General features: G+C 39.2%; 2 protein-coding genes across 4 annotated transcripts; both read left to right on the top strand.

Annotated features, from left to right (window-relative positions):
- The first annotated feature begins 18 nt into the window (after positions 1 to 18).
- Positions 19 to 9,466, top strand: LOC101745144 (uncharacterized). Its single transcript, XM_004929334.5, has 5 exons — positions 19 to 3,952; positions 4,247 to 5,807; positions 5,884 to 6,309; positions 8,791 to 8,947; positions 9,224 to 9,466. Exons 2-5 carry the CDS (start codon positions 5,747 to 5,749, stop codon positions 9,447 to 9,449), a joined length of 870 nt encoding a protein of 289 aa, XP_004929391.1. The 5' UTR covers positions 19 to 3,952; positions 4,247 to 5,746; the 3' UTR covers positions 9,450 to 9,466.
- Positions 9,467 to 17,846: 8,380 nt separating this feature from the next.
- LOC101739791 (uncharacterized) lies at positions 17,847 to 26,327 on the top strand. Of its 3 annotated transcripts, none has more exons than XM_004929220.4 (3): positions 17,847 to 18,041; positions 24,823 to 25,177; positions 26,044 to 26,327. In XM_004929220.4, the coding sequence occupies exons 1-3, from the start codon at positions 17,962 to 17,964 to the stop codon at positions 26,251 to 26,253; spliced, it is 645 nt and encodes a 214-aa protein (XP_004929277.1). In that variant the 5' UTR covers positions 17,847 to 17,961; the 3' UTR covers positions 26,254 to 26,327. The 3 variants fall into 3 exon arrangements, with proteins under 3 accessions (XP_004929277.1, XP_004929276.1, XP_062524183.1); XM_004929219.5 differs by lacking the exon at positions 17,847 to 18,041 and adding an exon at positions 22,254 to 22,611; XM_062668199.1 differs by lacking the exon at positions 17,847 to 18,041 and adding an exon at positions 22,306 to 22,783.
- The last annotated feature ends 715 nt before the right edge of the window (positions 26,328 to 27,042 follow it).

The following is a 27,042-nucleotide window of genomic DNA, read 5'->3' as shown; positions in this document are numbered from 1 at the left end:
CCATATACGGCGTATTGTAATCTATCGTATTGTATCGTATTGTAATCGTAGACTAGAGTTTACTGAGTGAAGGCGATATAGATTTCGCTGCACTTGCTTTGATTCCCAATTTTTATAGAAACTTTGCTACTTTGGGTTCCTTTATGTTTTTCTCCAATAGGGCGGTATCGTCTGCGAATTTAGCAATAGTAACATCATTACTTTTTGGAAGAACAGTCGAGAAAAGCGTACAGATCCCAGTGCAGAACCCTATGGTATAACCGCTTGTATGTCGTAAAAGTCTAAAAACTCCTCGCCCTCACGCACTCGGAAGTCGAATCGAGCGCTTTTGTCTAAAGCCAAACTCGTGATTAGGAGTTATTGAGTTTTCGCTCAAAATGCGTGATATTCTGTGTAGGAAGATCCTTTCAAACATTAGATTTTGGCATGAGAAAACTTATTGAAGGGCCTGTACAATGCAACACAGTCTGTAGGTTCACTGTTTTCCTCTTTTCAGGCCTCTCAAGTTCACTGACTTCTTACTGGTGGTGGGACTTCATGTGAGACCGCACGGGTAGGTACCACCACCCCGCCTATTTCCGCCGTAAAGCAGTAATGCATTTCGGCTTTAAGGGTGCGGCAGCCGTTGTAAATATTGTAACTATAAAATTCTAATAAATTGATTTCAGTTATTCAAATTTGATTTTATAAGAAGAAACCGATTCATGAGATATAGGTAAACCTGTTGATTGCTACTATTGTCATTATTTAAAACTTTTTACATATTTTTTTTGTGCATAGATGGATGGACGAGCTCACAGCCCATGGTGTTAAGTGGTTACCGGAGCACATAGACATCTACAACGTAAATGTCGCCACCCACCTTGAAATATGAGTTCTAAGGTCTCAGTATAGTTACAACAGCTGCCCCATCCTTCCGAAACGCATTACTGCTTCACGGCAGAAATAGGCAGGGTAGTGGTATCTACCCGTGCGGAGTCACAAGAGGTCCTACCACCAGTAATTACGGAAATTATAATTTTGCAGGTTTGATTTTTATTACACGATGTTGTTCCTTCACCGTGGAAGTCAATCGTGAACATTTGTTAGGTACGTATTTCATTAGAAAAATTGGTACACGCCTGCGGGATTCGAACACCGTTGCATCGTTCGAAACGAATGCACCGGACGTCTTATCCATTTGGGCACGACGACTGCTCTAACAATACATTTCATGACTTTTGATATCTCTTAACGCCGTCCACTCGATTGTACGCAGACGAGTATACTGCTCGTCTGGTTATAAGTAGTCATCGTCACTCGTATAACATCGTTTCGTGTACCTTCCAGTGAATTTCGCAAATGCCTGATGCCTGCTCTATTTTGAAATTACTGCTGATGATTCTCCTCAAATCATTTGAAAAAAGACATGTCATGGTGTTTGGGAAATAGCGTAGAGGGAATTCTATTCCAAAGCCAGACGTGGCAAAAAAGATATCTGTAAACGCACAGTGGATGAATGCAGCGATTCCGGATAGATGAGCTCCGTTCTAGTGGCTAGCAGTGTAATAGGCAAAACGGGGGGCCGAACTTGTGGTTTTTAAAACGCACTATTATGCTTTCTGGTAGGAAGAGTGAGATACTTCTTAATAAAAATGAATGAGCTTTCGGTCTCAGTATGAGTAACGGCTATCATGTAATTATGCCTAAGGGCTCCGGTAAACTTTAAAATCTGGTGGGTCATGAGGTCAACGCGTGATTCGTTTGATTTAATTTTCGGATATTCCTCGCCGCAGTTATTTTTTCTGTGGCTATACGGTTTGTGCATTAGCCAGTGTCAAGTAATAAGAATTTTTTCGCCGTTTTATTTATTTACAGTTTATGAATAATAAAAAACAATGGAGGGTAGAGTTAAGGAGAACCGTCTCTGTATGTATGTCATTTATTTATTAATAAAAAGTTACACTTTCATTTAAACCATGCCCGCAAAACTGCTTACACAGTTTGACTGCAGGTAAAGGACTGTGTGTGAAAAGTGTTCGTTAAAATCTGCTAAATAAGGGTGGCGCTACAGTAGCAATCAGGTAAAGGACATGGGCCATTTTCGGCTCAGCTACTAGTGCTTTCAAGAACACAAATGAAATATCTATAGAAAAAAACATTTCATTTTTACATACCTACTTATTATAAAATTTAAGGGTATTTTAATGGTGGGATAAATAAAATCGTATCGTTATTGGTAGATCAGTCGAACCTTGTGCCCCGCACCGCGCCCTCGTTCCGCTTGCGCCCAAAAGTACGCTTGCGTACAGTAAAAAGTCTATCGTTATTAATCGTTAAGTTATTTGTTATAATTGCTTGTTGACTGTTGCCATTGCTATATGTTGAGTGTTTGTTGATTTTTTATAAAAAATACACTATGCCGCGACAAACTGGTGTAGTATTCAAAAGAAAGGGTAGAAAAATTGTGTACGACGTAAATTGCTTCATTATAAAACAGGGAAAGAATGATATGGAAAAAGTAAAACAGACTTCGGAAGCAAGAAAAACATCAGTGAGTTAGGTGCATTATTAACGAAGCTAAAGGCTCTGGCTTGCTCGCCGTGTTTCGGACTCTGGGTAAGAAAAGATCAGGGAAGAAGAAAGTTACCGGAATGGATAGTTTCGTTCAATCTGTAATAAAAAGATGTAATCGTAATTACTACATAACAAGCAGCGAAACTCCGTATCGTAGAAAGGCTTCGAAAAATTTAAAGAAGATATAAATTTTAATGGCTCGGAATGAAGCTTACGACGAATTATGAAAGAGCTAGGCTTCAGATGGAAAAAAAACAGAAAGTTATCGGAAGCTGGTAATTGAAAAAAGTTACATTCGATTACTACGAGTCGAATATCTTCAAAAAATAATTAATTATAGACAAAAAAGAAGATCGAACCGACCGAGTTGTAAACTACACCGATGAGCCCTATGTCGACTCATCACGATGATAGCGACTCGGGTGATGAAAACAGTGATGATGATGATGGTCAAGATTATGATAACGAAAAAAAAATTACAAATACCAGCTTCGCTTCAACTGAACCAAGACCTGGCAACAGCTCTAGTTTTGATTTAATAGAAGGAATATCTATTTTACCCCAAGATTAAATTATTACAATTATTAACCTATATTTTTTGTTGATGTTCTAATAAATATATAAATAAATACATAATATGTTGATTTTAATAATTTAATAGCATTATGACGCAAAGTAAATAATGTTTTTGCACGTGAGTGTACCATGCGCGAACTTACCCCCACTACGTCGACAAATGCTCAAGAAGTTTGCCGGCTATTATACCTATTCGTTTCTGTGATCGATCCACTTGTAAATCCGATTCGGTTCAATTCGATTCGATTTGATTCGATTACTTGAACTGATTCTGAACGCCATTGATTTGATAGCAACAACAACCAGCGCTGTCAGATGTACCATTTAAATAGTATTTGTACGACTATTTCAAAACTTTTTCCTTGTACAATCGCAATACGAAAGTCGTACGGCTAAAATACTACTTTTTAAAACCTAGCTGTCTTTTATTTAAATGTATAAAAATTCTAGTTTATACTATATTTGGAAACATTTACAGTAACAGTATATAGTTAACAACATACAGTTAGAGAACGAACGAACTCGCTTCGTCAACATCTAAGTCTATGGTCTACATAAATGCTTATGTTCACTTGGTAGTCTGTGGAAGGATGATATTTTTTAATTGGTTCTTCGATCAACAATAGTAACTAGATACACGGTCGGTGCAGAAAATCCGTCTCGTCAAATAACAGCTCACTTGAAATGTGAGCTGTTATTTTGTTTAGTTCGCTTCAAACACAGCCAATGTCAACCCGTCTCACAATGCGCAGTGTGTATTCAAAAGTTGCAAAAGTAATGCCCGAAAAAGCAATTTAACGGCTGGAGTATCTTACTTTCGGTAAGTACATGAAGTATAAACTATATTTTAAACTTTAAACATAAATAATATTAAATTTTGAACAAAATTACCGATTTTTAGCCACCGCTACAAATGTTGGCCAAGGCTCGGCCAACACATGGACAAACGTTTGTTTAACAGAACAGTAAACGCACGGAGTAGATTTGTGTTTTAATAATTTTTTAAAATTTGTTAGAAGTACTTCAAAATTAGTTGGTTAAAATTGGTTAATGCTGCTTTTGTGTCTGTTTGTTGGACTCTCATTAGATACTTAGCTTTCCTTTTTTATTTTAGCTTTACTAGCAATCACGTGTGCAGAATAGATCTCGATTGTCGCCAGAGAAACAAGAGATGACTTTTATAAGCCAGCTAAGATCTCCGCTCATTGACACTGGACATCTTTGCCTTTCGTGCTCACGGCTACTGAAACGTGGCCGAAACATTGTAATAAAAATACCGCGCTTGAAACCATTTAAACGTTGTTTTATTATCTGCACTGGTCGCGAAAACTTAAAAATATACTATAAAAATATATATTACACAAAAACGTAACGCTAATAATATAAGAAATAATGTATAGATACTAACAAACATAAATTTCTAAAACATAAAAAGTAAACAACTAAACTTTTGCTTTTATTCATGAATAAATTATTTTGGTGTTCAACGCGACTCCCTTACCTCCTGTAGTAAGCCGAAAATGAAATTTCAAGAAGCAAAAATAAATAAAACAAAACGATGTTAGTTCTCAGAGCAATAAAAGGAAAAAGTACTTTATTTGTTGTCTCTTAAGGTTGATTTAACATTAAAAGTTGTTTAACATGTTTTTTTATTTGTAAGTGACAGGATTAATTTATTACTTTGCTCATTTTATGTGACGAATGATCGTAAGTATTAGATAATGTTTTGGAGATTTGTGACTTTATTACAAAGTGCCATAGTTGTAATTAGTTTGAACTTAAAACGGTTTCAAAACTTTTTTCTCCGTTTGTTAGTAAATGAATGTAGCTATTTATGTGTATATTCACACGGACAGCTTTTGCTTTAATTTTGTACGTGTCCCTTTATCTAGTTACTATTGATGATCGAAGATTTGGTTGGAGACTTTTTGCGATATGATTTAAATGACCCTATTTTATCAAAATTGCAATGCTTACTGCCCACAAATGCAGTACCTATCTAACTCATACAGAAATAAGATCCCATCCCTACAGCCTTTGATGATATTGGTCCCTCGGATTGTAGGCAATGAGAATGAGATGCAAAAAATTGATAAAGAATGGCGAAATCTGCCAAATACAATAAATAAAAAGATTAATTTGACAACAAGCCCTGATAACGTTTGGGGCGATGTTAATAGACATTTTGAAGAGTATAAGTGGATATCCCAATTTTCACTAAATTTAGAAATAGTTTATCCAATGGAAGTATCAATGGTACCTTGCTGGCCAAACAACATGTTTTAAATGAAGCAGGTAAATGTGCTAATTTTATTGCATTTGTATAAAAAGCATATGTAATTATGTAAAGTAAAAAATATTTTTGATGTGTACTATTGTTTTTATTCAAAACTACGAAATGTACTACTTTTTTAAAGGTGGTATACTATTATCTTATTTTTACATCTGACAGCCCTGACAACAACTAAACCGATATCAAAATAACAAAAGGTATAAATAATTAAACAACCTTAGAACTGTCTTCATTTAACACATAAAATTTGTTAGAAAAAAACAACAGAGGTGTCCATTGTACGTAGTGCGTACCTATATTTAACTACGAAAACAAACAAAAATGTTCAGATTATATCTAAAGCCGAATTGCATTTCGATGGGTAAATATCAAATAGCCATTGGTAAGTATCAAGCTTAACAATTAAATTTTAGTTACTAATCACCACTTATTGATGTTTCACTTATGTTTTTCAACAGGTAGTTCTTACATTAAACAGAATGTACACGTGTCTCCGCTATTGAAATCACAGAGTGTAGCTTTGAAATTACCCACGAATGTTGTTGATATTAACGCATCCGAAGTAGGGAGATTTTCTCCGAACAGAGAAAGAGATATTTCCGGTCCTGTTATTAATTCTCACTATAAAAAACAACATGACATGTCTAAAATTGATATAACAATACAAGTTGACCCATATGTTAACAAATATGATTGTCGAGGGGCTGTTAGCCTATCTTCGTCCATGCAGAGCAACGTTCCAAGTCCTTTCACAGGAAACCATACTCATCTCAACATGCCAGGCTCACAATGGGGACAAGGCCACAAATACTTATCAGATCATCTTCACAGTGCACATTATTTGAGTCTAAGAAATGAATACAGAGAAAAAATTATAAATAAAAGTAAGTGCATATTAACATGTTAATTATAATCATGCATATATATTTTATTTATTATGTATATATATTATATAGAGAGGGAAGAAAGGGACATTGGACAAGAAAGGTCTAAGCAACATTGTTGAAACTTTACAGGAGAGCCATTTAAAGTTTAAAATTTCAAACAACAATAAATCACAACAAAAAAGCTTGAACTATTTGAATGGGGTAAACTTAATTGAAGTTTAATTAAAAACTGAATTGTTGTTCGTTTTATTTGGTATTTACTAATAGCCTTAATTTCAAAAATAAATGTTGCTTAAACCAAATAGTCTTTCACCTCTCGATATATCTTTATAGCATAGTCAATGAGCACACAGCCCATATCATGTTAAGTGGTTACTGAAGCCCATAAACATCTACAACGTAACTGCACCACCCATCTTGAGATATAAGTTCTAAGGTCCCAGTATGGTTACAACAGTTGCCCCACCCTTCAAACCGAAATGCATTATTGCTTCATGGTAGAAACAGCTAGTGTAGTGGTACCTACCTGTGTAGACTCACAACAGGTTCTACCACCAGTAATTACGTAAATTATAATTTTGTGGGTTTCATTTTTATTACACGATGTTATTCCTTCACTGTGGAAGTCAATTGTGAAAGTTTGTTAAGAATGTATTTCATTAGAAAAGTTAGTGCCTGCCTGAGGGTTTCAAAATCTGTTGCATCACTAGATACGAATGCACCAGACGTCTTATCCTTTAGGCCACGACGACTTCAATATACATTGTGATGTTCATTGACTCCAGAAACCACAAGACCACAAGAGTTATGAGTTGGACTACACGTCTAGTTCAGTTAGAGACTTTAATTCGGGAGTCAGCCTAAGTTATTTTTTCAATATGCATAATATAAAATAGTGGAAGGGGCGGTATAAACCTTTCATTGTTAAAATAATTAAAATTATTATCTAATCTGAGGTTGTTTTACTAACAATATTACATTGCATGTATCATAAGGTTTTTCACATAAAGTCAATGTTTATTACATTAATTGCATCTTGCTTGATCATGTTTCATTAATTCTAATTCTGACTGAAATACTCATGAAATGCAATAAAAACAATGCAAAACATATAGCCTGACAATCTTACTATTATAATATTTGTCTTGATATAGGGTGTATTGTAAATATCCGTGATATCATATTGTATTGCAATTAGATTAGAATAGATCCTAGACCTAAAATAATAAATTTGAAAAATATTTTGTGTGCTTTCTATTTCACGGAATACAGCTTTCTTTTTAATACACTTTATTAGCATCACATTTATCTAAGCCAGGGGTCGGCAACCTGTTTGTCCTTATGGGCGCAATACTAAATTTGAAAATCACTGAGGGCGCATATTTTACAGATAATCAACAGGTATCAATAGGCATTAAAAAAACAGATTTTTTATAACTTTATTTTGTTGGTGTCATACATAATGATACATATAATTCAGTGTGAAACTTGGGTGTCCATATTTTCAGCTAATTTCTTATAATTGGGGATATATTTAGAGTTCCCGATCCTTAAACAATTATCTAATGTGAGTCATTAAGCTTTGTTCAGTATTGAAAGAAAATAATTGTTTCGGATTACTTGGTAGTTTTAAATGCACGGTCTACGCGTGGTCTATTCGAAATACGATCATACAAACACCAACAAAAAAATACGTGCGTGTTATTAGATACGCTCAAGGTTAGCAAACCGCTAATCTATGCACAATCCTCAACTCAACTGACTACTTGCTGTATATCGCCGTTTGAGTAAGTAAATCGCTTTGGCTGTCATACATTTACATTAGTCCAGCGGGGGCGCATTAAAAATCGATCGGGGGCGCCTCGTTGCCGACCCCTTAACTAAGCAATAGAACCTCTAAACATAATTATTATCACTAATTTGAAGATGACTGATTGATGTAAAAGTTTGGAAATGTGTGAGGTCTATGAAAATGTTATAATATTTGCTTAAATTGAACAGGGACAAGAACAAGTAGTTATTGCCTTGTTATTAAAGATTTTTAATGTTGTTTTTAAATTATACATACCTATTGCTTTAAATGTTTAGAGTAGCTCACAGCATGTCTATGGTAAGTTGTTACAGGTGCATGTAGATGTTACAAGGTGAATGAACTTAGGGACATTCATTTGTATTGTAAAAAATCTGTTACATCTTTCAAACTCGAATGCGTCACGTGAATCACTCATTCACAGCCAATATAGACAAATAAATGGTATCTGTGCGTCACAATGCGTCATAATATGAACACTAAACGTAAAACAAGGTCGCAAAGGGTTGTCTGTCAGCTACGTTTGCCTTACATTGCTGGTTCAGAAAATGTGAACGTACCCAAACGACAGGTACTTACTTAGATTAGGCGAAATTAAAGCTAGCTCGTCTTCGAAAACAGTATTACATTATGCTATAATGAACTATTTTCACTTTTCCAAAGCATAGTTGTTGGTGTACGAAACATGAGTACGAATGTGAAGCCCCCTGTAAGTGCTAAAGAGAAACTCAAAAAGGCTGTTAAAGAGTATGGCTCCACAGTGATTGTTTTTCACGTAACAATTTCACTGATTTCATTAGGCAGTTGCTACTTGCTTGTTTCTAGGTATGTCCACATTATGGTTATTAACAAAAAAACTAACATATTTAATTATTTATTTGTTTTTATTTAAAAACCTAACAAAATGATTGTTTACACAACTTCAGTTAAATAACACGTTAGTGGTTTTTATGTAAGATAAATCATGTTCTTTTTATTGAACTTCTAAGTCTTCTTAGTGTAAGATAATATTTTAAAAGAAAAGAAAAAAAAGAAAACCTTAAATGAATTTAAAATGGTATCAAGAGGTTATCAGAATTAAAGTAATGTTTTTTTTTTCAGTGGAGTTGATTTAGTGGCTATTCTAAAATATTTAAATATAGAAGAGGGAACTGTCTTGAAGGCTGCTGGTTCAAATGCTGGGACTTTTGTTATAGCCTATACAGTCCACAAAATTTTCGCTCCATTCCGGATAGCCATAACTTTGACTGCAACACCTTTCATCGTTCGACACTTAAGAAATATTGGAATTTTAAAACGTGGTATAAATGCTGGTGGTGGGAAATAAATTATATTCATAAATAATTTTATACGCATTTTATTCTTAAAATTTTTCTTATCAAAGAATTAAAATCTCTTTTAACACTATAAGTCCGACTGGCGGGCTTTTGTGAGTTTTTGTGAGTTCGTTGTTCCGGGCTGTTGGCGAAGATGATATAGAAATAATGTTTACACTGATTTGGTATGAGGTTTTAATATATAAAGCGACACAATAACTAACATAAATACAAAATGAGTTGAGAATCGTACAGTTAAACTAAGACTCGCAATATTTTACTGGTCGTCGTCGCGCGCGCTGAGGGCGTATGTTTTCGCGCTCAGAGAGCTCTGTCTCAGCGGGCGGTAAGGCGGCGGCGGGGGCGGTATCGCACGTTCGGAAATTACGTTCCGTTATATCCTCCCCCTCCGAGTCACTAGAACGCCTCGTTAGTGGCTCGGCAGAAACAACAAGACGGGGCCGTCCACGCAGACGTCGAGGCTGTACTGGAGCTGAGACCTGACCGGTTTGATTATGATACGGCTTCAAATGAGAAGCATGAAATTTCCCTAAAACCTGCGAATTCAAATCAGTAACCTCATAGGTAGTAGGACTAACGATATTACTAATCTGGTAGGGTCCGTCACGCTTAGGCATGAACTTCTTCGTTCTACCTTTGGCGGCATCACTTAACAAGTGCGTAGAGAGAAGGACTAGATCACCTACTTGGTAACTGGGACCAGATAACTGAATTTTGTCGGTTTGCTACTTCCTATCATCCTGATAATGTTCAGCGTAAGGCATTGGGGCTCCCCTGGTCTGAAGACATCCTCGTTGCACTGCAGAAGAGAAGCTAGGCGGTTAACGCTCTGGAGGACACAGCATAGTTCCCTCGTCTTCTCTTAAGAAATCAGCAGCAGAACAAGGCGTGAGGTCACTGGGGTACTCGAACTCCAATGGAAAAACTCGTTCAGAACCATGATAGCGCCATGTCGAAGTATGGAAGTCGATGGCTAAACCAGCTGCTACTAAAAAGTCTACACCCAATAATGTGTCATTATCCTGGGCGTCCGGGAATACGACGAATTCTATGGGAATTATCTTATACGGTAATAACTTCACGTCAAGTGTCGTTGTCAGCATTTGTCGTGTTAGCATTGAACCATCGGCGAGCTTAACACGCATAGAATTACGCACAAAAGGTTGATTATGCTGTTGCAATAGGGCGTAGAGTGAAGAACCGGCAACAGTTCGCTTGGCTGCGGTGTCGATTAAAGCCCTACCTCGGATTCCTAAAATCTCTATACCTAAAATAGGTCGTCGCGCGTTACCATTTTGCGAAGAAGTTACAGACGAAAAGGTGACAAAACTATCACAATTAAAATTTGTGGTCCCTTTAACCGGTGCACAACTTTCCAGGTTGTGTCCTGAAAAATTTTTGGTCACCCTACTTTTATTATCGAATTCCTGGTTTTGTCCTGAAAAAATCATGGTCGCCCTAGTTGGTAACGGACCACGTGATGGACACTGACGAGAAAGTTTCGTTTTCCATTTATGTCTATTATTTACGACGCACTGATTAACACAAAATTCCCTAGGAGATACTGATTTCAATTCGCTAGGTACATGAGTGCGGTTAAAACACTCCCCTTGCTTAACAGGACGAGATAAGTATGTAAACAAAGGCGTATCATCGGAACGCGGCAAATTTGAAACAATTTGTTTATCAACACGTTTATGGGACGAGTTTACATTACATTTACGGGCAAAATTATTATTTACGGGGGGTGTACTTACATTATTACATGATACCAAACTTGGCTGAGCAGTGTGTAGCGATGACTTAACATAATTTGGGCGCTCAGTATGAACACTACTGGATAAACACAAGTCAGGTACAGCCCCAGTAAAACCCATAGGTAAACTTCCCAAATTACTCACCTGGACGGACGACTTACCAACAGCTGATGTCTCAGCGGTCGTTGTACTTCGTGATCGCGTTCGCGGTATTTGAATAAAATCGATCGCGCTAAAATTTGAACTACATTTGGAACAATTAGAACGTATGACTCCGCTCGCGCCGCAACCGTAACATTTAATATTATTTACTTTACTAACTACGTTATCGTTACTGTCATTCGCGGTTTGTTTTAATAACAATTTACGACACTGATCACGCGTATGACCGTAACTTTTACAATAAACACAGTATCGACGTTTCTTGGGTTTTTCGGCGGTCGGAGTGGCGTCGGCGTTATCGCCTGACGAACGTTGGCGCGGGGAAACTTCTACAGCGGCCGTAGGTACACGCTGCGTTGCAGGCCGCGGCGGCTCGAGTCGAGCGCGGGCGGCGGCGGCGGCACCCTTTGATGTCTCGGCGACGGCGTTTGAAGTATGCGCTTCTTTCGTAGAATCCTCAATACTTCGTGCTTTTTGCAGGAGAACATTGAAACTGGTGATTTCCTCTCTACGAAGGCGTTTACGAATTTTATGATGCAGTAATCCGTATATCATATCGAGCTCCACTTTTTCACATAGGTCGCCTCGAGGTAGCTTCGCGAGGAGTGCTCGAGCCCTGGCGACAAACAGGTCGGTTTTCTCCATAGGCTGCTGGCCGTCTGCGAATAGGTCGACATAAATTCTGTGGGGTGGGCGGCGATCACCAAAAGCACTTCGTAGATTTGAGATGACGTCTTCCCATGTAGAAACTTGATGCTTGATACCCTGCCACCAGGTAGCGGCGGTGTGTGTCAGCAACATGGAAATACCTTTTACGGCTACGTCATCGGGAACATTGGCGGCGTCTCTGTACGATTCTATTGCGTCGATAAAACCTTCTACTGACTCGTCTGCGCGTCCGCTGAATACAGATTTGCAGCGGCTGAAGTTGTTGGCGGGCCGATGGTCGAATGTAGGAGTCGCCGACTGCCTGACGCTATCTAACAGCTCCCGGAACGCGTCTAGCTGCGTTCGTTGAAGGGTGTCGATCAGCATGGTGATGTCTTCCAGGCGGAAGCAAACACTGGCGGGCGGCGCGTCACTCGACGGCGCGTGGGGCGGCGACGCGGCTCTCGCGTCGCGCTCCTCGGAGTTGGGCATCTTCTTCGGCGGCATTATTTGACGACGGTTTAGTCGGTAAAGTCAGGAAAACACAAATCGTTCATGCAGGCACAATAATTTCTTATAAATATCACTTCACAGCTAAACGTTCGGGCGCCATTTTTAACACTATAAGTCCGACTGGCGGGCTTTTGTGAGTTTTTGTGAGTTCGTTGTTCCGGGCTGTTGGCGAAGATGATATAGAAATAATGTTTACACTGATTTGGTATGAGGTTTTAATATATAAAGCGACACAATAACTAACATAAATACAAAATGAGTTGAGAATCGTACAGTTAAACTAAGACTCGCAATATTTTACTGGTCGTCGTCGCGCGCGCTGAGGGCGTATGTTTTCGCGCTCAGAGAGCTCTGTCTCAGCGGGCGGTAAGGCGGCGGCGGGGGCGGTACCGTAAAATGGGGCGATTAGGGACAAATTTCAACTTTATGAGCAATTTTAAGGTAGTTGTTGATGTATATAATGCTATATCAGGATCAAAATGATTGAGTCTTGGTGGCATCTTTGTTGTCTAATTTAAAATTATGCAACTAGCATTCCAGTTTAAGCAAAAAATGCAAAAATATGTGTAATCCCTATTTACCCGAAAATTGCGGTTAATTGGGACGAAATGAGAAATTTGCTAGGGTTGGCACTACTTTTATTTTTATATATAGTTTTAATTTATTTATTTATATAGTTGCACCAACAAAGTGATCATCAATAAAAAAATTTGAAAAACTGACAAAAGTACATGGCAGACATCACCTCAATTATAGGACCTCTTGTGAGTCCGCACGGGTAGGTACCACCGCCCTGCCTATTTCTGCCGTGAAGCAGTAATGCGTTTCGGTTTGAAGGGTGGGGCAGCCGTTGTAACTATACTGAGACCTTACAACTTATATCTCAGGTGGGTGGCGCATTTACGTTGTAGATGTCTATGGGCTCCAGTAACCACTTAACAACAGGTGGGCTGTGAGCTCGTCCACCCATCTAAGCAATAAAAAAAAAAAAAAAAAAAAAGGTACAATCGACAGTGCAGTAACAACAATATATATATATTTATACATATATAGTGGGCTTTCTTAGAAACGGTTTATATTTCTCCGTTCTTGGTAAGTACTTAGGGGCTGATATTTCTATCTGGGTTAAGAGATTAGGTGTGTCGGTTATTCCATGGAATAATCAGATGAATACCCCCACTCTGAACAAATATTAAATATTTTATTATGTATTACTTAGACATTTTTGTCCACCTTGAGATTTCATTGATCTTGTTACATGTCTCTGCAAAATCGACTTACTTATATTAAATTTCTTATCTATTTCAAATAAAGACTTATTCTCAATTTCTCTTCGATAAACCAGATTTTTACCAACAAATTTAAAAAATATTGTTATAACTACATAGACAACCCTACAAACCTGTACCTATTTATACTTAGGTCGTTTCCATTTCACGTATTCTCATCCCAATTGACCCCTTTTTCGTTGTTATTTGTACCTAACACGTCCCCAATATCCCCAAAAACAACAGATTTTTACATGTATTTTTATTTAATCAAATACATTAAAACCAATAACAACTGAGACTTACCTTTAATATATATGTTGGTTCAAACACTAAATAACGTTTATAAATCATAGTCGTCTTCTATTATTATCAAATAAATAAAAGAGAGCAAAGTTTCTAGCACTAAAATAATTACCACCACAGGAAGTTAATTTGAAACGCGATTTTTTATAAGTTAGCAGTTTTTATCATGCATATTCAGAGTTGTTTTGTGAACTTTCAACATTCTACTATTAAACTACAAAAAAATGGAAGATTTTGCAACGAATATAAAACTTATATTGAGCGTCGAAAGATTTTCCCGGTTTTTTCCCGATTCGCCTTTCGATCCCTAATCGCCCCATTTTACCGGTATCGCACGTTCGGAAATTACGTTCCGTTATACTCTTCAAATAAAAATCGCTCAATACTTTTTATGCCAATGATTATCGAGCATATCTTTGATATAACCCATGTATTGAGCTAGAGCACCTTATCAATTTAAACAACATCGAAGTCTGGAGTAACTGTTTTAATTGCTCAGGTTTAAGTCATTGCTGCGTAGTCCACTTCGACAGAGCGGCACGACACGAGAACCCTTTCATCGTGGCCGCCGGTAACTACATTCCCGATCCTGCGGACAGAATGGAAAGCAGTCGACGTCGCCCAAAACACGTCATTTCGGATCCTCCCGATCCGCTTTTAGGTACCTCAAGCACCGTTCATCGTTCTCATCGAACCCATCGCTTGCGACATAGGGCTCGACTAGTAAATTAACTCTCAGACACAGCCCACTGAGTTTCTCGCCGAATCTTCTCAGTGGGTCGCGTTTCCGATCCGGTGGTAGATTCTGCGAAGCACGGCTCTTACTAGGGTTCGTGTTAGCAACGTCGTCAGGTTTGAGCCCCGTGAACTCACCTACTAGTTAAGGTTACGCTGAAATAGCCTCTCAATGCTCTCAGCTTAGGTAGGAAAATAAAAACTGCGTAGCACGCATTCCATTAGATATGCATATTATTATTAACACCGGGCGGGCTAGTATTACTTGCTCGGTATATTCCAGTTTCAAGTTTTATTTACACATTGTTTTTGGCTTACTAAAATCCAGGTGAGCCATGAGCTTGTCTGTACTTGTAGAGAAATTAAAATAATAGTTTAAAATGCAATTATTGATGAACAAATGAGTTTGATGTGTCTTCCGAAACTCTGGTGCTTAGAGTTTACCGGAACCAACAAACCCCAAAGACGACTTTAATAACAGTAGGTATTTTTATTAAATTACATTTAAATAGTGACCCAATAGCGACATTACGTGCGCATCCACTAGACCCTAACACCTGAAGTCATGAAAATCGCTTTGTCGTGGCCGCTGCTGATTACTTCTGGTCTCCGGCTCATGCAGTAGTCTGTCTCTGTCGACGCCCTAGACACGTACCTACACTACCTACTTAAGAATCCATCCGATTCAATAAACGTCGTGAACAATTGCAGCTGTAGCACTATGAGCAGGCATAGGGAACCTGGTAACCGTACCTACTTGGCGAAATCGCCAAAAGGTTCGACATGAAATCTAACCCATAACCCCCCACCTATCTAAGCAATAAATAAAAAACAGATCAGCCCATTGAGTTTCTCAGTGGGTCGCGATTTCGATTCGGTACTATTGAACGCATTTGTGAAGCAGTTGCCCATGAGCTGCTAGGTCTACGGAGACGTTCAGGCGATTGTTTGCAAATTCCACACTTTGCTGAGCCCCATCTGTGTTGGTAAAACTGGAAAGGCCTCCGGCCAACCAACGATTCCTTACCCAAAAAAAAAAATTTGTAGGTACACACTTGTTACATTTTTTCTGCGTGACTTCTAATTTAAATATTATACTAATTGTTGTTTGGAAGAGGTCCCTTAAAACGACAAGATTGCCTTTTGCATTCTGCGTTAGGTACTGTTTTAGTTAATACTAGCTGACCCGGCAGACTTCGTAGTGCCTCAATCAATAAATAAAAGACTTAAGCTTTTGTATAAAATAAACTTAAAACAAAAAAAAGGAATCCGTCCGACGGAGGTCACATCAAAGGAAAAACAAAATTGTTATTTTTATTTAATTCCGAGCATTTTCATATTTATCTACCTTTTAAACCTTCTCTGGACTTCCACAAATAATTCAAGACCAAAATTAGCCAAATCCGTCCAGCTGTTCTCGAGTTTTAACGAGACTAACGAACAGCAATTCATATACCTAGTCAGGTCATAAATTCTGTCACATGTTTAATGTAAAATAATCGAAACAAGTTTATTCATTATGTAACCATTCATATACCAAAATAAACTTAACAAAACATAGATTCTTATGACACTAAAGTTTATTCAAAATGACCTCCGTGATTTTGAATACAGGCCTTCAATCTGCGCGGCCAGTCGTCTATCGCAGCACGAACAAGGTCCATGTCAATATCGGCGGCTGCTTTAATCAAGGATGTCTGAGTGACTCTTTTCCTCCAAGTGTTGCCATATCTTGTAATCTAACGGATTCAAATCTGGACTGGAGGAGGGCCAGTCTTCGTGCCGGATGAAGTCGATTTCACGCGCCGCCAGCCAGTCTTGTGCGCTCTTCGCTCTATGAGCTGGCGCCGAATCTTGTTGGAATACCCAGTGCCTGTTATTGAACATGGTATGAGAAACAGGTTCCACAAGGTTCGTCAGGACTGTATTTTGATACACAACTGCATTCGTTTTTACACCTTTCTCACAAAAATGTACTTCTGTTAAGCCCCAATAAGAAACTCCCAACCATACCATGAGCGAGGATGGAAAATGACCTCGTTGGATACGCGGAATACGGTTGTTCGCTTCTTCACTACTGTGTGCGTACACCTTGTCATTTTGTTTGTTGTAGCTCTCTTCTACGGTAAAAATTTTTTCATCCGAAAAAAGAATTTCCCGATATTTTTTTCCCGCGTACCGCTTCAACAAAGCGTGGCATCTCTTCAGTCTCAGGTCCATTAGACGAGCCTTCAAACGATGTCCTGTTTTTCTTCGATATGCCCGAAGCCCTAAGTCTTCATTTAACACCCTTTTCACCGTGGTTCTGCTTAACCCCATCTGAAGGGCCAACAGTTTCTGCTTACGTTTGGGATTTCTTTGAATTCACGCCTTCACAGCTTTTATCACTGCTGGAGTCCTAACAGACTGAGGGCGACCACTTCTTGACCTGTCATCTACACTAGAGTCTTCATTGTATCGTTTGATGGTACGATAAAGGAATCTTTTGGTTATATTCAAATTTTTCAGTATGTTAAAAATTTTAATTGGCGCGTAACCGCAACGATGCAACGCAATAACTGCAACACGGTCTTCTTTAAGCGTCCACTCCATATTTTAAAATGAGTAAAATTTCTAAAAGTATACATTTTTATTTTCATGAACAATTCGAAATTAGAATTCAGTAAACTTTTTTGTGGCCAGCATTCTAAAAGAAAAGTTTTTACTGTGTGACAATACTTATGACCTGACTAGTTATATATATATACATAGATTGTTTTGTGCAATAGCGTATTGTTGATTTCGGTAGACGTTTTGTTAAATTAGATAATACGTAGTAATAAATAATAAAATATCAAGAGGATATTTCGTGGATAAATAATTAAATAAATTTTAAGACTTAATAGCCGAAATGTACATTTTTAACTGTAATTCACGAATTATTAGCACATAATCCAGATAGGGACAAAGCGACGTCAATAACATTTGATAACGATGTCCAATGTTCATGTTACTATATTCATGGCTATTTGAATGAACCGGTATTGGTTGTTTATAATTATTTGAACATTTATAGTTCTAACGTTCAGATTATTATATATCAGTATAGCAGTGTAACGCACTTCGTAATAAAAATGTCTAGTGTGAACTTTATATTTTTTAGTGTTATACTATGTATATTTCACGCGAAGCTATTAATGTGTGATAATAAGAAGTAAGTACAAATTTATCGCCATATAAAGCATCATCGTCATTCTTCAGTCTATTTCTAAAATTGATTCTTTTCAACGAATTCGAAAAGTAACAATCATACAATTTATCTACCCTGACCGGTAAGGTGCTCACAATTTAAGCTTAGGTAAACAGCGATTTAAATTGGACTTTCGCAGTAGGATATTAAAATCATAATACACGGTGACCACCTTTATTTAAATTTGGAGACGCGAGCTTATAATCTGACTGTTAAAATATTTAATTGTATTACTTCAATAAGCCACGTAAATAACGATTTAAATTTATTTTAAGTGTTCTGTGAGTCCATTTGTTCTATTGGCTTAGAAGGCAGACTTGCACATAACCGTTTGGTGGTAGTGTTTCAAAAACAATGTGCCGTGGATGAGCGGAATGGTACCATATAAAAGATGATGTCTACACAGGTGGTGTGTTATGCGATAGTCAAGTAGATGACGGGATTAGTTGAAACAGTTCCTCAGAGAACTAACCACGGAAAATACGGTACAGAACACAAAGAGAAGTTACTCAGTAGATTTAGTTCTAAATAGACTCCCACATTTCGTTATAATCCGAATCCGAGAAAAGTCCGTTAAAGAAAATCTGGAAAAAAAGTTCAGATAGATAATATAGATAGATAGAAAATATATGGTTTGCCCCAGTTCACCCCTCGTACATTCTACGGGATCCATTCAGGTATCCAACTCCAGCACGACGACTGCATTCAGTGTTTATTGGTTGTGGGGACAGCTTCCCAGCACGGTTTAGTGGTGACACCCGGGTACAGATTCCCCACTGACAGGCTGTTGGCGGCGGAGACCGTTTCACTGGATCCCCCTATATCCCTATGAATACACAGTGTCCCGTGGGTTTACGCCTAGATATGCTGCTCTGAATGCTCCAAGCAGCATTAAGATTGACCCTCCACAAGTGGTGGAAAAGGAACTGGAGTTCCAAATCACATGCTAGAACACTTTTTCTTTCCTATTTATGCTAATAGCCTTGAGAGGCTATTTCAGCTTCTCCATGACGTGTACGTGAGCTCATGGGTCTCAAACCGGGAGTGTTGCTAACACTGGCCCTAGCAAGTGCAGTGCTTCGCAGAACCTACCACCGGATCGGAAACGCGACCCACTGAGAAGACCCGGCAAGAAACTCAGTGGGCTGGCTAGAACACAATCATGGGTTAGACTTATGGAAACACGAAACGTCAAACCACACCTGATGAAAAGTGATCACCGCCACCCATGGACATCAGGTATGATACACTATTTTACTTATAAGTCGTAGCTATATGTGTTGTTTTACACTGCGATACGTGTTTTTATTAGTCTGTATTATTAAAATGTAATTACAAAAAGATGATATACAAAGAGAGTAAAACGTAGAAGGTATATTTATGAAAGAACTGGATCCTGGCAGGTGATTTAAATTGCCACCACACTAGGTGGAACTGCCATCGTACAAACGTTAACGGTAGGCGTCTCGACGCGTTTATAGACGACCTCACCTTTGAAGTAGTCAGTCCCCCAACTTCAACATGTTATCCGTATAACATCGCGCTCCGTCCGAGCACTATAGACCTGGCATTGCTTAGGAACGTAACTCTGCGCTTACGTTCCATCGAAGCACTGTCGGAGCTCGACTCAGACCACCGACCTGTCGATATGCAGCTCGGTCGCCCTCACAACCCAGTCACTGTTACGAGGACCATGGTGGATTGGAATAAGCTGGGCACGTGCCTAGCCGAAGCCGCTCCGCCAATCCTCCCTTACGGCCCGGATTCGAATCTATCCCCCGAGGACACCGTCGAATCCATAAACATCATTACCGATCACATCTCTTGCGCGATAATTAGATCTTCAAAAGAAGTCGATGTGGAGGACAGCTTCCACCGCATCAGACTGTCCCCCGATCTTAGGAACCTCTTAAGAGTTAGGAACGCGGCAATCCGGGCCTACGATCGTCTTCCCACGCATTCAAACCGGATTCGGATGCGTCGTCTACAACGCGAAGTCCACTCCCGCCTAAGCGACGCCCGTAACGAAAATTGGCATAGTTATTTAGAACAACTCGCGCCCTCCCACCAAGCATACTGGCGACTAGCTAGGACTCTCAAATACGAAACTACCGCTACTATGCCTCCCCTCGTACGCCCTTCAGGCCAACTACCGGCATTCGATGATGATGACAAGGCTGAGCTGCTGGCCGATGCACTGCAAGAGCAGTGCACCACCAGCACTCAATACGCGGACCCCGAACACACCGAGTTAGTCGACAGGGAGGTTGAGCGCAGAGCTTCCCTGCCGCCCTCGGACGCATTACCCCCCATTACCACTGACGAAGTTAGAGACGCGATCCACAACCTCCAACCTAGGAAGGCACCCGGCTCCGACGGCATCCGCAACCGCGCGCTAAAACTTTTGCCAGTCCAACTGATAGCAATGTTGGCTACCATATTAAATGCCGCTATGACGCACTGCATCTTTCCCGCGGTGTGGAAAGAAGCGGACGTTATCGGTATACATAAGCCGGGCAAACCGAAAAACGAAACTTCTAGATACCGTCCGATTAGTCTCCTCCCGACGATAGGAAAAATTTACGAACGGCTCCTTAGGAAACGCCTCTGGGACTTTGTTACCGCGAACAAAATTCTCATAGACGAACAGTTCGGATTCCGCGCTAAACACTCGTGTGTACAACAAGTGCACCGCCTCACGGAGCACATCGTGATAGGGCTAAATAGGCGTAAACAAATCCCGACCGGCGCCCTCTTCTTCGATATCGCGAAGGCGTTCGACAAAGTCTGGCACAACGGTTTGATTTACAAACTATACAACATGGGAGTGCCAGACAGACTCGTGCTCATCATACGAGACTTCTTGTCAAACCGTTCGTTTCGATATCGAGTAGAGGGAACTCGTTCTTGTCCCCGTCAACTGACTGTCGGAGTCCCGCAAGGCTCCGCGCTCTCCCCGTTATTATTTAGTTTGTATATCAATGATATACCCCGGTCTCCGGAGACCCATCTAGCGCTCTTCGCCGATGACACGGCTATCTACTACTCGTGTAGGAAGATGTCGTTGCTTCATCGGCGACTCCAGATCGCAGTAGCCAACATGGGACAGTGGTTCCGGAAGTGGCGAATCGACATCAACCCCACGAAAAGCACAGCGGTGCTCTTTAAAAGGGGTCCCCCTCCGAACACCACTTCGAGCATCCCACTCCTTAATAGGCGCGCAAACACCTCCGCCGTTAGCCCCATCACTCTCTTTGGCCAGCCCATACCGTGGGCCTCGAAAGTCAAATATCTAGGCGTCACCCTCGACAGAGGGATGACATTCCGTCCCCACATAAAAACGGTACGCGACCGCGCCGCGTTTATACTAGGACGACTTTACCCAATGCTTTGTAGTCGAAGCAAACTGTCCCTCCATAATAAGGTAACTCTCTACAAAACTTGTATACGCCCCGTCATGACGTATGCAAGCGTAGTGTTCGCTCACGTAGCCCGCACCCACTTAAAATCCCTTCAGGTTATTCAATCCCGATTCTGTAAGATAGCCGTCGGAGCGCCATGGTTCCTGAGGAACGTGGATCTCCACGATGACCTGGAGCTCGATTCAATTAGTAAGTATCTGCAGTCGGCATCGCTGCGCCATTTTGAGAAGGCGGCACGACATGAGAACCCTCTCATCTTAGCCGCTGAAAACTACATACCCGACCCAGTAGACCGAATGGTAAACCGTCGACGTCGCCCAAAGCACGTTATTACGGATCCTCCTGATCCATTAACGGTGCTTTTAGGCACCACAAGCACCGGTCACCGTCCTCGTCGGACCCGTCGTTTGCGACGAAGGGCTCGACGAGCGAACTAACCCATAGACACAGCCCACTGAGTTTCTCGCCGGATCTTCTCAGTGGGTCGCGTTTCCGATCCGGTGGTAGATTCTGCGAAGCACTGCTCTTGCTAGGGTCAGTGTTAGCAACTCTCCGGTTGAGCCCCGCGAGCTCACCTGCAAACGTTAGGGCGAAGCGGAAATAGCCTCTCAAGGCTATCAGCATAGGTAGGAAAAAAAAAAAGAACTGGATGAGTTGAACTACGATTTCAATAATTGAAGCACGATCTGTCTGAGCAACATACGTATGTACCTACCATATATATTTTAATGCCTTCCATAAATAAGACAGCGTTAATCTACTTGCTATAAAGACATAATATATTACGTTTGTGAAGTCATATTTAAGTACGTTTTATGAATATGCAATACAAATACTTACTCTTTGTTTAGAAAAATCTTTTGTTTACTTAATCAGTTAGTTTCATATCGCATTTGTAAGGTTAATGTATCTCTGAAAAGTTATCTTGCTTGTTAAAGTGGTAGAGGTTATAGGCTAATTTAGTGTGTATACATACTGGAGTGTGCGCGCTATAAGTCTCATTGATTTTACGAGCATAAAATGGCGTCGACATCCGGCACAAAGTGTGAAGACAAAATTAATAAAGATGAAATTGGAGTTAAGGAGAAAATAGTGAGCGAATGTGGAATAATGTAAGACTATTCATTTTCGATTCGTAACCAAGCTCACAAACGATGATAAGCTAATCGGTATTTTAATGTGAATTATGTTGTTTGAGGTTAAAATTAAATACCTAAATTACTACCTACAGCTCGACCAAGCTAAGTTTGCACCTCGCATCGATTACGTCACACTGCCGCTTAGGTATGGTCTGAAAAAAGTATTCGCTATGACTTTAAAAATGTAAACAAATGTTTGTTAGATTTTACTTTGCATTTATTGTTTTTAACAATATATTATACATAGGTACATTAGAATATAGCGATATCGGGTTTTTGTATTAAGACCACCCGGGCATTCTTGCACTTATTAAATTTGTATCCCAATTGCTCAGTAATAATTTTCCTTTATGTTTCCTTTTCAGGATTGTTTCTCCCTTCCATGTGTATGACCTTTCCTTTCATTTTTGTTGCCCACAACAATCCTCTCGAAGTAAAAAAAAAATGAACGTTAAGCGATCAGTAGTAACAAGAGTTCAAGAAGCGGGCGGAGCGCCGCATTCCAGCGAGGTGCAAACTCAGCTTGGTCGAGTTGTAAATCGATGCCTCCAATGAACACTACTCTAACTCCAAATTCGTAGGTTTACAGGAGTAGTTTAAACGAAAAAAGTTGACAAATATATCTGCAATAATAAAGATTTTATGGTTTTTTCTTGTGTAACTAGCTGATTTACTCTTGCTTCGAACCCCATTAATAATGAATTCGTAATACTTTCAAAATAGTGAAGCGATTTGCGTGAAAAACGAAAATTTCAAAATTTTGAGTTAGAGTAGTGTTCATTGGAGGCATCGAAATATTGATTTAACCTATTAATGAGTAGGTGGGTAGATATTATGTAAAATCTCAAGGATTTTTTCTATCTCCTTAAAAAATATATACATAATATAGAAAGCTATTGGCAAGTATGATATCCCAGTTGGTTATCAGAGGCTTTAAACACCGCTACTACCCTCGAAACATGGGGTCAGAAACCTGTCGTGTGTATCAAAAAAAGGATAGGATTATGGATACAATTAGGTGATGGAAGTTATTAATTTATGGAAATAACAAATATTCTATTTAGCAAATGAACGACAGGCATGAGTAAAACGTAGTGATTATATACTCTTTGGGCATAAGCAGGGCGGTGCCTAGTGGCACCACTAGTGCGGGCACGCAGCACTACTTCGCCTAAAAATAACTTTTTAGAAATAATTTCTTAGAAAAACCGAAAATATTAAACAATGTGTACTCCGTTCCCACTCGTAAAGCTTGTGCATAGAGGTAATTAATACAATAGAATAGATTTTTTTTATAACTACTTACTTGTTGTTTTATAACTACTACTTATACGTAGACTAGCTGAGTCCCGCGAAGTTATTCGCGGTTATTGTGATACCGCGGTGACACTACGAGGCGAAGCTAATCTAAAAAAGTAGCTTAAGTTATATACTCCTTATATCAGTGAAAGTCATTATCTGTCACGGTCGCTCATGGCAAACGTGTACATTATCCATCTCTCTCATCATTTTGCCGTAAAATCAAGAAACTACCAAGAGCTTGTGCGAATAAATGTTATTTAGGGTCACGGTTCCAAAGCTTAAATGGACAAAAATAATAAAAATTAACCACAATAACCGAAAAATGGTTACAGTTTGACCAAATTTCTAGGTTTTTCTTAAATGCCCATAATTTCCAAGCGCATGTGATTTTTTTTTCTAATTTTTCTCATGATGGTTACAATCAATCCTGTCGCCCCGTTTCGGCTTGACGTTGAGTTTTGGGACACCCTGTATGTACTGTGTATACATACTTATGCATTTAGTAAAAAGTGTTCAACTTATTTTATTATTACCAACAGACACTCCAATTTTATTTATTTGTATTGTTATGGATATATATTTCTTTTTAAACTATTATTTGTTTTCCGAAGTTAAACAATGGAATAAAAGGCACTGTGAATACAATATGTAAAAATCTTTTTTTATTCCAGTTGTTATATTTTGGATTATTGTGGGTTCATTGCGGTACACATAAAAAGTAGTTACCCTAACGGCTAGGACCTAGCCTATTATACATTAGAACATGAATACTACTTAACCTAGCATGAGACATGAGGCATGATGGTTGGATGACTTGGTTTGATGACATACTAAGTAAGAATGTTTTATACAAATTTAACTTTTATACTTTTTTTGTTTTAGTGCCAGCGCATCCGTTGCAGAAACGCGTTACCTATTTGATTTTACGAAAAATGATAGCGTTGAAACCTGGGAAGAGATTTCCGATACAGTACGTGACGTTGGAATGTCTAAGGCTTTGATTACCATACATAAAAATATTGGGTTTAGAAGAGCCATATTTTTTGTATTACTAAATCCTCAACTAAACGGTGCAGGTTTCGCAGGCATGAGAGTTTTAAGTAATTATGACCTTAGTGGATATACAGCGCTCCAAATTTACTGTAGAGGTCAAGGACAATTTAATCGTTTCAAAGTAACTTTACGGCACAAAGGTTTTAATGATGAAACGAATTATTCTTTCGAACAATATTTTCAGGTGGGTAAAAGCGTTAATAATTAGGTACACATCGATCTGTTAGTATTTATGAAGTTTTCTGTGCGCTTTAGGAGATTACTTATTACATTTATTGAATTGGAACTTCGACCTCATATCTCAAATTAGATACCGATATTTGGGCTCCGTTAACCATTTAGCACTAGGTGAGACGTGAACTTGTTCACCCACCTAAGAAATAAAAATAGTTGATTGGGCTGAGACAGCAGTCAAATTATAAAATAAAATTGAGCCATCGACCTCATGTTCCGAGGTATCATGTCGAGATGGAAAGTATTGTAAGCGTCCGGTTCAAATAAACCAGTCCAAAAAAGGTTATAGTGATTGTGATTTCTGATATATTTCTAATTACATACCCGACCCAGACAACTGGGCAAAACATAGTTGACGTCGCCCTAAACACGTTTTTTCGGACCCTACCGATCTACTCTTACTACTTTTGGGCATTCACAGAACCGGTTACCGTTCTCATCGAACTCTTCGAATGTGACGAAGGGTTCAATGCACTTGACCCACAGACACAACCCATTGAATTTCCCACCGGATCTTTTTAGTGGATCGCCTTTCTGATCTTCTAGATCCAGAGATTCAATGAAACACTGTTCTGACTAGGGCAAATGTTAGCAAAGCTCACAGGCTGACCCATCATGAACTCACCTACCTACACACCCGGTGAAGAATAGTCTCTGGAGGGGCTACTGAGAATAGGTAGGCAAAAAAATAAAAGTGCTGTGTTTTGACTTCATCAGTCTTGTTGTCTAATCCATTTTACGCTATATCGCGTCGGGAGCGCCGAAATGAATTCTTAAAACATTTCACTCACAAAATAACATTTATTTTTGGTGCAGGCTCCCAAAGATGAATTCGCTGTACGTGATTTAAGATTATCAGAATTCAAGGCCTACTACCGAGGGAAAAAAGTAGTTAATAACGAGACTTTGAATTTATCGCAAATTACCAGCATTGGATTGCAAATGTACGGCGGAGTGTATCAAACAGTGAAACAAAAAGGACCTGCAACTTTAGAAATTGATTGGATTAGAGCGGTTGTACTTTAGTTCTAATTTTCAAATCTGCTGGACATTAATAATTGTAAGTTTTTATAATTTCAAAATTAAAATATTATACCATGTCCTGGCTATTTATTTTAAATTGGTTATTAAATTAATAAGAATAATTAGATGACGACCGAACCAACCTTTTATCTTTTTTGAAACCGGATTTAATGGAACACAGACATCATAACGTGTATACAATACTAGAGCATATTGACAAAATTGATGTTCAAAAGGGCATTGTTACACCCGCTGTAAAGCGTAAGCATAGTAGCTTTGGATTACAAAGAATCAAGCAGGATTGTGGTACATAAACGTGCGTTCGTGTAACATAACGTTTGTAGGCGGCTTGGCTCTGCCCCTGGCATTGCTGAAGTCCATGGGCGACGGTAACCACTCACCATCAGGTGGGCCGTATACTCGCCTGCCTACAAGGGCAATAAATAAAAAAAAACCTAACTCTACCATAAGTACTTAAGGAATTGTAATTGGTGAAGACATAGTAGGTATAGACCAGTGGTCGGCAGCCTTGTCAACCAAGAGCCAAATATAGATAATACACAATTATAATGTATTCAGAGCAATTTTTTTAACATTTATCGTGGCCATTGCTAACAACATATTCAACCGAGGCGACGGAGCAAAGCAAAGCCGCCGTCGCTCAAAATATGTCTTGTCGGATCCCTCAGATCCACTCGGTGCTTTTAAGCTCTTCAAGCACCGGATACCGTCCTCCTCGAACTCGTCGACTCCGATGTTGCGAACTAGTCCATAGACACAACCCACTGAGTT

This window comes from Bombyx mori, chromosome 4 (genome assembly GCF_030269925.1).
Source record: "Bombyx mori chromosome 4, ASM3026992v2".
NCBI lineage: Eukaryota > Metazoa > Arthropoda > Insecta > Lepidoptera > Bombycidae > Bombyx > Bombyx mori.
This window is presented reverse-complemented; position numbering and strand designations above follow the sequence as displayed.